This window comes from Peromyscus leucopus, chromosome 5 (genome assembly GCF_004664715.2).
Source record: "Peromyscus leucopus breed LL Stock chromosome 5, UCI_PerLeu_2.1, whole genome shotgun sequence".
Lineage (NCBI taxonomy): Eukaryota > Metazoa > Chordata > Mammalia > Rodentia > Cricetidae > Peromyscus > Peromyscus leucopus.
Genome location: NC_051067.1, coordinates 108,620,012 through 108,635,439, shown reverse-complemented (window position 1 = coordinate 108,635,439; position 15,428 = coordinate 108,620,012). Strand labels below are relative to the sequence as shown.

The 15,428-nt window shown below is 43.3% G+C and overlaps 1 protein-coding gene across 1 annotated transcript in view; it reads right to left on the bottom strand.

Moving 5' to 3' along the window:
• Tango6 (transport and golgi organization 6 homolog) overlaps positions 1-15,428 on the bottom strand; it is a 170,298-nt gene that overhangs the window by 37,621 nt on the left and 117,249 nt on the right. Inside the window, 1 exon segment of the mRNA XM_028857728.2 lies at positions 2,929-3,080. Coding sequence (XP_028713561.1) covers positions 2,929-3,080 — 152 coding nt within the window.

The following is a 15,428-nucleotide window of genomic DNA, read 5'->3' as shown; positions in this document are numbered from 1 at the left end:
GCTAGGCGTGCCAAGCCCTAGATCTGATCCTCAGTACGTAAGCGAAGGAAGAGCAGGAGCAGGATAACCAACGACCATGACAATGACTTGTTCTTCCCTTTTTATGTTTGCATCTTATTAATAATCATGAAAAGTTTTGGGATAAATGTAGTCCAAAAGTACAGGTCTCTAGAAGTGGGGCAGCAACCTATGTTCATGCATCAAATACAGAGAGCAGCCGCCTAGCCATGTGTGAGGTTTGAATGAAAATGGCCCCCACAGGCTCACAGGGAGTGGCACTATGGAGGTGTGGCCTTGTTAGAGTAGGTGTGGCCTTGCTGGAGGAAGTGTGTCACTGGAGGTGGATTCTGAGGTTTCATTGCCTCGCTGCTCATCTCCATCAATGTCACCATCAGCCTACTCCAAATGATCAAGACCTTCCTTAGAGAAAAGCCTGAATACAAAAAGACAAAATGCTTATAAAATACCAAATACCACCTCCCCAGTGAGAGCTGGTGTGAGGGCTAATCTTGATTGTCAACTTGAGGTGCTTTAGAATCACCATGGAAACAAAACTCTGGGCCTGTCTGTGAGGGATTTTCTAGATTAGGTTCACTGAGGTGAGAGGGTGGCCCATTCATTTCTCCGGCTGGTGTCCCAGACTGAAGAAAAGCAGAATCAAAGCAAGCTGGGCAGGAGCGCTCTCTCTCTCTCTCTCTCTCTCTCTCTCTGCCTTTCCTGACTGCAGACGCCTCCCGCTCTGCTGCAGTGACACCCCTGCCCCCATGTTAGCCTGTGCCCTTACGGGGAGCCAGAATACACCCTCCCTCAGTGGCTTCATCGGGTATTTTCCATCACAAAGAAAAAAGTAACTAACGTGTAGATTTCATCTTTTCAGAACATTTACTGTTTACCTCACAGTATTCTGATTAATATGTACATTTTTTTCAACAATTTATTATTTAAAATAGTGTGTGTGTGTGTGTGTGTGTGTGTGTGTGTGTGTGTGTGTAGCACATAAATGCTTGCATGCCATGGTGTGCATATGGAGGTCAGAGGATAACTTGTGGGAGTCAGTTCTTTCCTTCTCCTGACTGTCCTGGGGGTTAAAGATCATTAGGCTTTGCCAAAAGCACCTTTACCTTCCGAGTCATCCCATCAGCCAACTGTGCACACTCTTTACCATCCAGCTCCCTTTAGAATAGCATCTCTATGAAGATAAGAACCACTGTGCATTTTGAAGAATAAGATGTATTAGGAGAAAACTGCTTGGGCATGTAGTAGGCTCCCAATAAAAAAACTGTTGAATAGATCATTACATGAAGCATAGACATCACCTCTAGATCACTGTAACAACCCTACATTGTAGGTATTTTAATCCCACTTTCAAGATTAAACAAACAAACCACTGAATTCAGAGTTTAAATCATTTGCTCAAGTGAATATATGAAACAAATAGGGAAACTAGCCGGGCGGTGGTGGCACACGCCTTTAATCCCAGCACTCGGGAGGCAGAAGCAGGCGGATCTCTGTGAGTTCGAGGCCAGCCTGGGCTACCAGTGAGTCCCAGGAAAGGCACAAAGCTACACAGAGAAACCCTGTCTCGAAAAATCAAAAAAAAAAAAAAAAAAAAAAAAAAAAAAAAAAAAAAAAAAAAAAAAGGAAACTAAAGGCAACAAATCATGATATCAAACATACAGATTAACAGGGAGTCAATTATTAATATGATCTCAAAGGACTCTTATGTCCTTACCATACAGCTACTAGTACATATATGTTTATTGATGTACTGTCCACTACAGCTAGGAAGCAGACACACCCTAGATGTCCATCAAGAGATGAATGAGCTGGGCCAGGGTGGCGCGTGCCTTTAATCCCATCACTCAGAGGGATCAGAGAGGCAGGAGGATCTCTGTGAGTTCCAGGCCAGCCTGGTCTACACAGCAAGTTCCATAGCCAGGACTACACAGAGAAACCCTGTCTCAAAAACACAAGAGAGAGGGGTGGGGTGAGTGTGTTACAAATACACAATGGGAAAAGAAAGATGACATCATAACATTTGCAAGAAAATGAGTTGAACTGAAAATCATTATCTTAAGGGAAGTATCTCACATTTAAAAAGACAAATACTGCATGTTTCCTCTCACATGTCTGATCAAATATTTTAGTTTTATATATGTGTCGTGTGTGTGCATGTTCATGTGTGTGCACCCATGCATGTGCATTCTGTGTGTGTGTGTGTGTGTGTGTGTGTGTGTGTGTGTGTGTGTGTTGTCTAGAAATCATGAACCTAGAAGAGGGACCATGAGAGGTAGAAAAGAAGGTCTTGGGGAGGGTTCAGAAGAGGAAAAAGAAGAGGAAAAGAGGAAGCCACATGATCTGAAAGTACTGGGGCGAATGAGGGTGGGAGGAAGGGACTGGGGACACATCAGGGACGGTGAACTAACAACAACAACAACAAAGGATGCATGAAATTTCATAATGAAACCATTACTTTGTATACGATCTAAAAATCAACAAATAAAATTCAAAAATGAACTGGAGAGGTTAAATGACTGACTTGTCCAGTCTCAGAAGGAGGCAGTAGCAGACGGAAAAGGACCACAGATCGATCTCCTGACTCAAGATCCCAACCTAGGGGCTGGAGAGATGGCTCAGAGGTTAAGACTGCTCTTCCAGGGGTCCTGAGTTCAATTCCCAGCAACCACATGGTGGCTTCTAACCATCTGTAATGAGATCTGGTGCCCTCTTCTGGCCTGCAGGCATACATGCTGTATACATAATAAATAAATACATCTTTAAAAAAAAAAGATCCCAACTTAACCACAGTCTCAGAAGGAGGCAGCAGCAGATGGAAAAAAGACCACAGATCGATCTCCTGACTCAAGATTCCAACTTAATCACAGTCTCAGCAAAACAACTCTGGGGGATGGAGTCAACATACAGCACCTCATGAACCACGGGGCCCAGCAGGAAGTCCAGGCGTTGGCACAGCTCTCCCAGGTTGGCTAAGCTGCTGGCCCTGTGTGCAGCATCTGGATCCTTCACTCCCCGCAGGAATGTATGGATCAAAGGTTCCCGGTATTTTGAGACCATGTCCCCTGTAGGGAAAAAAAAAAAATCCTTTAACATTTCAGCTCTTCAGTGAAGGACTAGTGATATAACCATGGCACACTGCATGACAAAAGCCTTACTTTCCAGTGGACACACATAACCACTAAAAGTCACGCTCAGTGCTGGGCATGGTGGGTCACGCCTGTAATACAACACTTGGGAGGCTGAAGAAAGTTCTTGTGTTCAAAATCACCTTGAACTCCACAGTCAGCTTCAAAGCAGACTGGGCTACATACTGAGACTTCTCTCTGCTAGATATACTAATGTTCTTTATATATAAAAGTTAATAAAGCATCATCTTTAGCCTCAAAGAAGCCCCAAGTTTAGATGGTGGGTGCAAACAGACAAGTGCTAACACTGTGGTCCTAATACATTCCATGTAGTTCCATGTCTCACTCGGCCCTGTTAACATCAACACAGACGCAGCCACAGTCTATTTTCAGCATAGAAAAACAGAACCTACTCAGGGCTGGGAACGGAGCTCAGCCGGTAAAGTGCTTGCCTAGCATGCATATAGCCCTGGGTTGAAGTCCTAGCATTGGCCAAAACTCAGCGTGGTGGAGACTTGTAATCCCGACACTCAGAAGAGGCAGGAAGATCAAAAGTTCAAGGTGATCCTCAACTACATAGCAAGTTCATGGCCAGTTGGGACATATGAGACCTTAAAAACAAAGTTGTTCAAAGAGTAAAGAGAATAAACATGGCTGAGATCAAACTTAGGTTGTTTGACATTTAAGTCCTGTAATATATTGCATTTAAGATATCTGCAACTAAAAAGAAGATAGACTCTTCTACTTTTCTCACAGTATTTTTGCTTCTCTGGAGTTAAGAAGGGGCCTGCTCATTCTGCAAAGTGTAATACAGATCCAGGGTTGGGTTCTAGCTTGATCTCTGCTCCAATTAATAGTGTGACCTTGGGCAATACACTTCCCTTCTTTGAACAGAGTAGAGATGAGCCAGTGAAACGAGATGACTCTTCTGGTTATAACTCTGTAGGTTTGTGAGTCATTTTGTTTAGTTGAAGGGGTATGAGAGCTGAGAGTCCCAGGAAAGGGGCAACATTCACAAGCTCTGTAGTTAAAGGAAGTAGGTTCCTTGTCAAGAAGGAAGGCACAAGAAAATAAAAGAAGTCTGGAAATACAGAAGTGAGAGAAATTGCAAGTTAAAAAGAGTGAGCATGGAGCTGGAGAGATGGCTCAGTAGTTAAGAGCACTGGCTGTTCTCCCAGAGGACCCAGGTTCAATCCCCAGCACCCACATGGCAGCTCACAGCTGTCTCTGACTCCAGATCTGACACCCTCACACAGATATACATGCAGGCAAAACCCCAATGCACATAAAATAAAAATAAATAACTTACAAAAAAAGAGTGAGCATGAGAAACAAATTAGTGGTTAATAATACAGAGACTTAAAATCAAAATAAATGGTAAAGACTATGCATGCTAAGCTAATTGATTACTAGTTTATTATTATTACTATTATACATAGGGTTTTACTGTAGTTCCGGTTGGTCTTGAACTCATGATGTAGGCCCCAAACTCCCCAAATAGTTGAGAATGACCTTGAACTTCTGATTCTCCTGGGTTTTCCTCCCAAGTGCTGGAATTATAGAAACGTATTACCATGACCAGCTTTACGGGGTGCTGGAGATCAAGCCCAGGGCTTTGTGCATGCTCAGCAACCTTCCTACCAACTGAGCTACATCTGCAGCCCTAAAATAAATATTTTATAGTTCTATAGTAAGTGAGGATCGCAGACATCTCAAGCTAAGCATAGTTATTGCAAATGAATTCAAAATTTAGTTTAGTAATTCCTGGTAGCTAAGTCAAAAAAGGAAAACAGAACATAGCTCTCATTATCCAATAAAACAAGGAATACAAATTTAGAGAAAAATTGAAAGCATACTAAGGAGTATCTCATCAATTCAACCAGAAAACCTTTTTTGGGGGGTGGGGGGACACGGGGACACAGGACTGTGGGTGGTGCTGATAACTGAACTAAGGTCTCAGACACACCAGGCAAGCATTCTAACCACGAGCCACATGCCCAGCCCCGGTGCAGCAGATCTTAAGTGGGTACCAACAATATCATAATTATGTTCTTAAATAATAGAGCATGAACAGGGCTGGAGATGGCCCAGTGGTTAACAGTGTGTACTGCTCTTCCAAAGGACCTGGGGTCAGGGCCCAGCACCCACATCAGGTGGCTCACACCTGCCAGCAATTCCACTCCCAGGGGGTCTAACACCTTCTTCTGGCCTCTGTGGGTACCTTCACTCTTGTGCAGTGAGAAGACTTGAAGGAAAAGCCACATGAGGATCCAGGGGGAGAGTGAAGAGGAGAGTGAACTACAGAAGTCGTGCTCCTATCATTCAACCACAGTAACAGACTGGTAAGTAAGACTCATCCCATTCATAGAAGGCATATGGTTGTTTACACTTACCTTCCACCTAACTCAAGTGCGCTCTCAGTACATTAACAAAGCTAAAGTGCAGCCTTTGACTTCTGTAAACCGCTGCCTTTACCCGAGTTTCCTAATTCCTTCCGATGAGCAACCATCTAACGGCTCGCTCCACCAACCCATCTCCACCTAGGCCGCAGAAGTCTCTCAGGGTCAGTGCCTCAAGACTGCACTGTGCCCCGTCAGCATGCTCTGGGGCCCCCTGCCACCTTGTTTCCCTACACTAGATCTGCCACACCTTTACTTTCTGGGGCTCCTCTCTCTCCCTTGCTCCTACCATGCCACGTGACTGGGGTCTCAAGTCTGCTTGCATCCCAGTCTCTAGGTAGAATTCACCCTGACCAGGCTTCTATGGAGGACAAAATGAATGCATATAATCTAAGAACATAGCTTTCAGCTGGGCAGTGGTGGTACACGCCTTGATCCCAGTACTGGGGAGGCAGAGGTAAGTGGAGTAAGTGGAGGTGAGTTCGAGGCTAGCCTGGTCTACAGAGTAAGTTCTAGGACAGCCAGCCAGGGCTATACAGAGAAACCCTGTCTCAAAAACCAAAAACCAACCAACCAAACAAACAAACAAATAAATAAAACATAGATTTGGGGCTACAACTGAATATAGGCGCTGGATTAAAAGAGTTTATATTAGGCAATCTTAATTTGTCAATATTTCACTGTGTCCAATATTGTTATGTCAATTTTACTGATATTATTCCATTATTCCTTGGAAACAGCACTCTAATTTTGTCCAGGTACCCAGTTTCCACCCCTTTCCTGTGTGACTCCATGCACAGTCTCTATTGGTTTGATTGAATCATGGTGGACACAGCTCTGTGTTAACTGGCTTGGGCAAGGGCAAATGATCAGCTCTGGACAATAAGGTGTGAAGGAAAGCCTTCTGGAAGACAGAAAGTGCATAGAAGGACATTCGAACTATATGGTCTTGAGAACCCAAGGATACACTAAAGGATAAGGCTTGAAAGGTAAAGGTGTCAGTCAGAGCAGAAAGAAGAAAGAAACCTGGCCTTGGATGGCGTCACTGAGCGGAGGAATTACCCGGCTAGACTTTGTGTCACAGATGGAAACTGACTCCTTATGAAATCCATTAATGGTAATTTCTATTATCTGCAGCCAAAGTCACTCTGACTGAGATGATGTCAAACTAACTGCTTTTTAAATTGTAGAGAATATCTATGTCAGTTTTACAGCTAACAACAAAAAAACCCAGAAAAGTTAAACTTGCCAAAACTAAGGAACTTAATATTTTTACATTATTTTTAAAAAGATTTATTTTTACTATTTTAAAATTATATGTATTGAGTGTCTGTGTGTATATACGCACTTTGGAGTCCAGAAGAGCAGCTGGATCCCCTGGATTTGGAGTTACAGATGGCTGTGAGCTGGCCGAGTGGGTGCTGGGAACTGAACTTGTGTCCTCTGCAAGAGCAGCAAGAGCTCTTATGCACCCAGCTACCTCTCCAGTCTCTTAAAATGTTTTTTATCTTGACTCCAGCACATATTAGTAAAGTAGCTTCCAAGTTACTTTATAGCCAATGTCTAATAAAAGAAAAAATTAAACAGTAATTTTCCTTTTTTAAAAAAAAATTATTTATTTATATTTTTTGTGTGAGTGCTCTGCAAGTATCCCTGCACACCAGGAGAGGGCACCAGATCTCATTACAGATGGTTGTGAGCTACCATGTGGGTGCAGGGAACTGAACTCAGGACCTCTGGAAGAGCAGCTAGTGCTCTTAACCCCTGAGACATCTCTCCAGCCCCATTTTTCCTTTTTTTTTTTTAAAGGAAAATTTTAACTGAGTATCCAGCATGATTCTTACATTTGTACATTCTCTCTCTCTCTCTCTCTCTCTCTCTCTCTCTCTCTCTCTCTCTCTCTCTCAAACACACACACACACACACACACACACACACACACACACACACACACACACTTACTTTCCAAAAAAGCTAAGTCATCTTTAGACACCTGACAATTTACTTAAAAACAAAACCCCACTATTTTTTCCATTAGCAGTTTGGGAGATAGGTTATATGCTGAGTATATTTCATAGCTATATGTCAACTTATTTAATTGTAAAATAAAACTGGGGCCCTAAGACACCCACTGTGGTTGCTTGGTGTCTGTTTCAGCAGCAACGGCACAATCATCCCATCCACCCCTTCACCTGGATGAGATGCTCCCATTACTTCAGCTGAATCTTACTGAGTCACCAGACTCGAAGACTTTTCCAAGCCTTTTGTCTGGACACTGGCACACAAGTGCCCCTGACATGGGCAAACATTCACTACCATCTTTGTCTCTTTAACAATGTGCACGTCTTATGGTTTTATGAAAAATGTATTTCCCACCTTCAGGAAGTACTCCCCACAGACATCAACTACAGACTAAGAGGTACCTGGGAAACGGAAGCTGGAGAGATGCCATCTTTCCCTCGGGCGGTTCCAAACAGCTTAGGGAGGTGAACGCTGGGAAGCCTGGGTAGGTCCTGCTCAGCCCATCTGTCACAGCCTAGCTTTACAGGCTTTTACTTCAGGAAATGATAACAACCCCTGCCTAGCTGCATCTCCCTTTCTTCTTAGCAAGTCAGCACTCACCTCACTAAGAAACAAACAGCTGCATGTCCAAGGAAATTAGGGAGGAATTTAAACAACTTCAAAAAAAGAAGTTACTTTAGTAGGTGAAAAACTTAGCACATAGTGAAAAAGCAGAAAGGAGCTACCCTTGCCTTGAACTTGCCGTCCAATGGTGTAAGATAGTCAAAGCCGCGTGTTTCACATCACTCCCAAGAAGTTCTTTTCCTCAGCCTGACTCCCATTAGTTCAGGAATTGGCAAATCCCCATGCACAGTAACTCCTGCAGGGCCACGTGACATCACAGAATACTCCTGCTGATCCAAAGCAGCCAACAGGAGACATGATAAGATTTGATCTGTCACCTACTGCTGCTGTCCTTGCTACCATAAACTGACTTGTTGCCATGAGCCCCAGAGTCAACAGACTGCAATTCTGTCAAGGTCACGAGAAAATCAGCCCAACATGGCATATCTAACAGGCAGGATTTCCTCTTTAAAGGCCATTTAGAAAATTAAACAATTTAAATGCAATTAACTTTTGTCTGAATTCATCATTTAAAAAAACATGGGTAAATTTCGATCTATTAACAATTACTTTTTGGCCTTGAACGCTCCTGTGGCTCAAGGGAAATCGCTTCTCTTCCGATTTCATTCTCCTTTCCTTTCCACACAGCTGCTGATAAACACGAGGATGGTGTGGGACACACAGATGCAGTAACAACGCTGTGTGCAGGAAACCGCTTCAGCTGCAGAGGACCAGTGTGCCCATCACCTTCTCTAAGCAACTACGATTTTGACGTTGGTGGAAAAAAAGTTAGAGCCTGTGTCACAGATGACAAAAGTCAACTGGAAAAGAACTGCTCCCAGGTCACCAGCTACGGAAAGGCCTGACCCTCGAGAGCCGACTCAGTTCCCAGGCAGAGGGTTCCTTCTCCTGCCACAGGGACATTTACTTGGCTCCCCATTAAGAACAGCAGGAACTTCCGCTCTAAAACAAAGGGCACAAATGTGGCCAACTGACTACTCCATATCTCTGACATTTCAAGGTCCTTATAATCTTCATATTTCTTTGTTTAGCTTTATAAGGCATGGGCAGGAGAGAAGCAGTGCTCAAGTCTGAAAACAGAACATAAACAACAGGGCACAATGGGAGCGGGGGCCTTTAGTTCATGGACAGACACAGACTTTCCACTCAACAGCATACGTGATGGGCTGGGAGCCTACTTATTCTAGGCTGAAGAGAACAAAAGATTCCCCACCTCTTATTTTCAAAAGTATTAATTACCTGCTCCCCTTTCTTAGTGTCAAGACTAAACACTTCTGATTTCCTCACCAGAGGAGGGGACTGGTAAATGGCCTTCTGAGAGCTGCTGAAGCCATGTATTGATGTGCAGGGAGGCACCATGGAGCAGGGCAGCTAAAGCCATGCTCTGTCTTGATGGGGCTTGTCAGGCAGGAAGGTCACAGTAGTCACTGGGCAGGAATGCTGGGTAGTCCCTGGTTGGATCCCCGCCCCCCCACTGGTGTCTACATGTCAGGACCCACTCTTCTCCCTAGGGCTGTGGATTCACTACTTTTCCATTCAGCCGTCATCCTCTTTTGTAAGATAATATAACCAAGGGATGACCCTGAGCCACAAGATTTCCAGGCTCTTTTCACCGCACTTTAGTGCTTCATCATGGGGGCTACCATAAAAAGAATGATTATAGATGCAAATCATATGCATACTTTGACAGGCTTCAGTGAGACCATGGCAAGATTCCCGTGGGACAAGGCATTAAACACACAGAAGTTAAAATAGGTAGGGGCAATGCAGCCCAGACGTAGGACTGCTGGTATACAGGTACCAGTAATCTATCAAGAATGTTTAAAGACACCGAGAAAACGCCTTACTTTAAATATGTCCTTCAGATTATTTTAACTATGTGTATATGAACATGTCTGTGCACATGTATGCTGTTGCATACGGAGTCAGAGTCCCTGGAAATGGGTTACAAGTGGTTGTGAGCTGCCTGACTGGGTACTGGAAACTCAGGACCTCTTGGAGAGTAGTACACACTCTTAATTGCTGAGCCATCTCTCTAGCTCCCTTCCAAATACGTCCACTAATGAGGTGCTGAGTGGTTAAGGCGATGGACTGGTCAACAGTTCGTTACTAACTGCTCTGCTTCAGATTCTAGTTAATCATTCAAACCCCATTCCCTTGGATTAGACAGCCCACTAATTCAAAATGCAAAATAATCCTATGATAATACAACAGGAAGCTGTCATCTACACATTAATAAAATGCTTTAAATGCTTTTGTTTATTTTTTTTTGAGACAGTGTCTCAAAAAATCTCCAGCTAGCTCAGGATGGCCTGAACTTCTGGTGCTCCTGCTTCCACCTCCAGAGTGCTGGGATCGCAGACCTGCACCATCAAACCCAGTTTATACAGTGCTGGGGATGGAAGCCAGCGGCTCATGCATACTAGGCAAGCACTACCTACTGGGCTATACAGCCTTCAGTCCAGTAAATCTTACTGTACCTCCCACCCGCTGTTTATAAGCTGTGGAAGAATGAGAAGGATTTGAAGATGGGACAACTTTTGAAAACCGATTACTTTCTAGTGATGGTCAAATCTACATAAAGATCTGTACAGGAAGGTTTAGAGTGGTAGACGGAAGGAAGAGGAGACAAGAGTTCCAAGGGAGTGGCTGAGGTCCTCACTCAGACTTCAACTTGTAAAAGGATGTTTTCTTCCCATCTCCTCTGAGAGTAGTGATGAGCAAGTGAGAAGCAGAGATAAGTATCTTCTTCACAGAGCCAAACAATGGACGGGAAGTTCTTTGTGCCGTGGGTTCTTGGCAACCCAGTGGGCTACAGTCATGCAGGTTTCAACAGGGGGGCCCAGACGCTGTAGTTAGGTATTAACTACGTCGTTCCACTTCAACAGCTCACTGACCCCAAGATGGGCTTCAGTCTGTACAAAGTCACCATGTATGGAAACTCTGCAATGAGAAACTGTACTGAAAGACAAACAGATCCATCATTCCCATGAAAAATGCCCAGGCAGTAAGAACTCAGAAACTTTCTCCAAGGGTAGAATTGAAAATCCAGAAACATGATCACAAGAAGGCAAAGTCCAGGTTTACAGAAAGTCATTTTAAAAGACGAAAGAGGATGAGAAATCTAGACTGAATGCACTGTATGTACACTCTGTAATGATGAAAGTATTAAAACTATTCAGACGATTTAACAAATTTAATTTGCTACATAAATGTTCAAACTAATCCACACATGTCCAAGAGTTAGTCAGCTCCTTACCTATGTCTGTGTTGCATGTGTGGATGTGCAGGTAACTCATCTGGGTGTGGAGACCACAGGGTGACGTCACATGTCTGCTTCTAATGCTTTCTATTTGAGTTTCTGAGATGGTGTCTCTCAGTGGACTTGGAGTTCACCGTGGCTGGCAAACTCCTGAGCTGTCTCTGCACACGCCCCTCCAGTGCCGGGTTACAACTATGTGCCTTACCTGACTTTGACATAAGTATTGGGGATCCAAACTCAGATCCTCATGTTTGTGCAGGAAGCATTTTACAACTGAACCCCAGCCCCAGGTTTATTATATTGGCAAGTACAAATTAGGAAGTCTGTGGTCTAACACTGTAATTTTACGTTTAAATTATTAACAGAGGGGCTGGAAAGTTGGCTCAGCTGTCAAGAGCACTAGCTGCTCTTCCAGAGGACCAGTTCCATCTCAGCATCCACACTGAGGCTCATAATTGTCTCTAACTACAGTTCCAGGGATCTGACACCTTATTTTGGCCTCTGCAGGCACCAGGGATGCACACTGTGTACAGACATAAATGCAAGCAGACCACCCACCCACATAAGAAAGTCAACAGAGATCTTTAAGTGCTGAGAAATCAATTCTTACTACATGAAGTTCTATAAGAAAAAAAAATAAGTATTTTCTCCCTAGAGGAATAATGTCTTTTAATCAGATCTTTGGTTTAGTCTTTTGCAATTTAAAAAAAATCAAAATAAATGCAGAAGTCTATTTCAAAATTTGCAAAGAGAAGAGTGAATCGGGTGCTTAACTGTTCCACACTCTCTCACATGTACAATGAAGCAGAGTCTAAATTGGAATAAGGGAATGAGCTGAAAAAAAAGTATGAGAACACCAAAAATAAAAATAACAGAATAAAATGCTGAAACATGCAAGTACAATTAGTTTGTTAACTTTAAAGAAAGGATGCTTTGCCAGTGGCATCTGGTACCTCCCAACCGGTGACTAACTCATGCCGCTGGGCATTTCAAGAGAAGAATGGCAATGCCCACTCAACCTCTCTCTGAAGAGATCAAACTATAAAAGGTAAGGCTCCACTTCTGAATGTGGGACGGAGCTCTACATGGGAAGAACAAACTAAAGCCCAACACAGGAATCATTGAGAAAGATGAGTGACTGTTGAAAAGCAAACAGAGAAGGTTGCCAAACAAACACACGGTGAACTTGAGCGGCGGTTCCCTAAGGGTCTGCAGGCCTTTCCTGTGAATGCTTCTGACTGTTCACTTTCACTGGCTACTGTTCAGCTTTGCAGCCACAGAAATGTGTAAATGAGCGAGACTGTTTTGATGGAACTTTATTTGTGGACACTGCAATCTGCAGTGAACATAATTAGGAAATATGACACAAAGATTGTTCTTCCACTACTCCCTTCTCAACCATTTAAAAATGAGAATTCGGCCTTGGCTTATAAAATGTATAAAAGTGGTCAATGACCTAGATTTGGCTCAAGGGTCACAGTTTGTGGAATCCTACCATTCCCACATGTAAAGCCCCATCTCTTTCTTGTTACAGAAATAAAAAAAATCCCCTATTGCTGCTATAGCCACCAATGTACACACTACCCCTAACACTTTATGCCATTGTCAAGCAGTTGATTTTCTAATTTTAGAGTATAATTTAAAAAAATTTAAGCTGGGCAGTGGTGACATATGCCTTTAGTCCCAGCTATCAGGAGGCAGAGCCAGGTGGATCTCTTTGAGTTCGAGGTCAGCTTGGGCTACAGAGTGAGTTCCAGAATGGCCAGGGCTACACAGAGAAACCCTGTCTCAAGAAACAACAAACAAAACAATTAAATTTATGCATAAGAATGTGTGTCTGAGTGTATTATATGTGCACTGTTGTGCATGGAGGTGTCCACAGAGAACAAGAGAGGAAGTTAGATCCCCTGGCAACCCAACTACTCTTAGCTGCTGAGCCATGCTCTTTAGCCCACTGCACAACATTCTCACTAACAACGAATTATCTTATTAAAACAAATGAACACTCGGGAAGCAGAGACAGGCAGATCTCTGTGAGTTCAAGGCCTGCCTGGTCTACAAAGCACCAGGACAGCTAGTGCTGTTACACAGAGAAATCCTGTTTAAAAAACAAAACAAAACAAAACCAAAACTTGGGGCTGGAGAGGTGGCTCAGTGGTTAAGAGCACTGACTTCTTCCAGAGGACCTGGGTTCAATTCCCAGCACCCAAATGGCAGCTTACAACTGTCTGTAACTCCAAGATCTGATACTCTCACACAGAACCATGCAGGTAAAACCACCAATGCACATAAAATAAATAATTAAAAAAAAAAACAAAACCAGGCCAGGTGGTGGTGCACGGCGGCGGGGGGGGGGGGGGGGGGGGGGGGGGGGCGGCGCACACGCCTTTAATCCCAGCACTCAGGAGGCAGAGCCAGGCGGAACTGTGAGTTTGAGACCAGCCTGGTCTACAGAGCTAGTTCCAGGAAAGGCGCAAAGCTACACAGAGAAACCCTGTCTCGAAACCCCCCCCCCACAAAAAAAAAAAAAAAAAAACAAAACAAAAAACCCAAAACCAAACAACAACAAAGCAAACCAACCAAACAAACAAAGAACAAAATCAGGCTTAGTGGCTTTGCCTTTTGGGAGGCACATGCATGTGAGTTCTGTGAGTTCAAGGCCAGTCTGGTCCACATATTGAGTTCCAGGACAACCAGAGCAACAAAGTGAGACACTGTCCCAGAACAAAACTAAACAAAACCAACCAACCAAATAAAAGTTGTTTTATGTCAGTTTTGGTCAGACACAGGATCTTTCTAATCTAATCTGAGCAATTCAGTTTGGTTCTGGGGATGTCACTAATCCTTGGAACCTGTTACATTTCCTCTAAAAATGGTAATTTTAGGACAAATAAAAATAAAAACCAACTGTACATCATTTCAAGAGTTAAGTGAAGATGCACATTTGAAATGGTTAGTCTAGCAGCTAACATGGAAGAGATGCTGTAGTTTGGCTTTTACCCTGGAGCAGACAGGATGATCATTTTACAGTGACTGAGGGCTGCTTACTGGGAGAATGAGGAAATGTGATGCACTCACACAAAAACAAGACAACAAGCCACAGTTATCTACCCCGACCATCAAAGATGCTCGTTCTGAACACTTTACATGTATAATCTGGTTTAACTTCAAAACTGCCCAGTCAGGTAGTTGCTATAATTATTCCTAATTTACAGATAAGGAACAGAGATTATGTAACTTGTCTATACCACTTAATGTTAAGAGCCAAGAAAGAAACTCAAGGGATCAAGGCACGTGGGTCACCATGCACACCATGCCCCTGATAAAGGCAAAATGCAACCCAACACTAAGTTCCATTCATCTGCCCAATGACTGCCACAGTAGATGGTCTGCCCTCTCTACTTAGGTATCTGAAGTTTCCACCATCAGAGTTAATATAGGAGTAAATACAACTCTGTAATGACTTTGAACATCCTCTGAGAACAACAGTTGTTAGGTAGATGGTAACTCTATATCCATTAGATACTAAACAAAAATACGGCAGTCTCTCAGCTCTTTCTCTGAACTGCTATAATAGCTGCTTTTAAAAAATCATTTTCAACACATACCTCTAGTCAAATCCTAACTCTTTGGCCAAGGAACAGCACCATGACAGCCTCCTAGCCATCTCTCTGACCCCAACTTTTCCTTTTCTCACATCTTCCGTGCCCCTAACATTCACCATCCACACCTAAATCTCTTTTATCATGGTGTTTCCCAAATGCCCATCAAACCAAGTCCAAGTTATTCTGCCCAACTTTCAAGATCTTCTGTAGTCTGGCCCCAGCCTCTCCATCTAGCTATCTATCCCCAACACTATTTGCTAGTTTTCCAAGAGTAGAGATTAAAAATAATAAAACAGGAGTGGAGAGGTGGCTCAGCAATTGAAAGCATATATTGCTCTTTTATTTATTTATTTATTTTTTGGTTTTTCGGGAC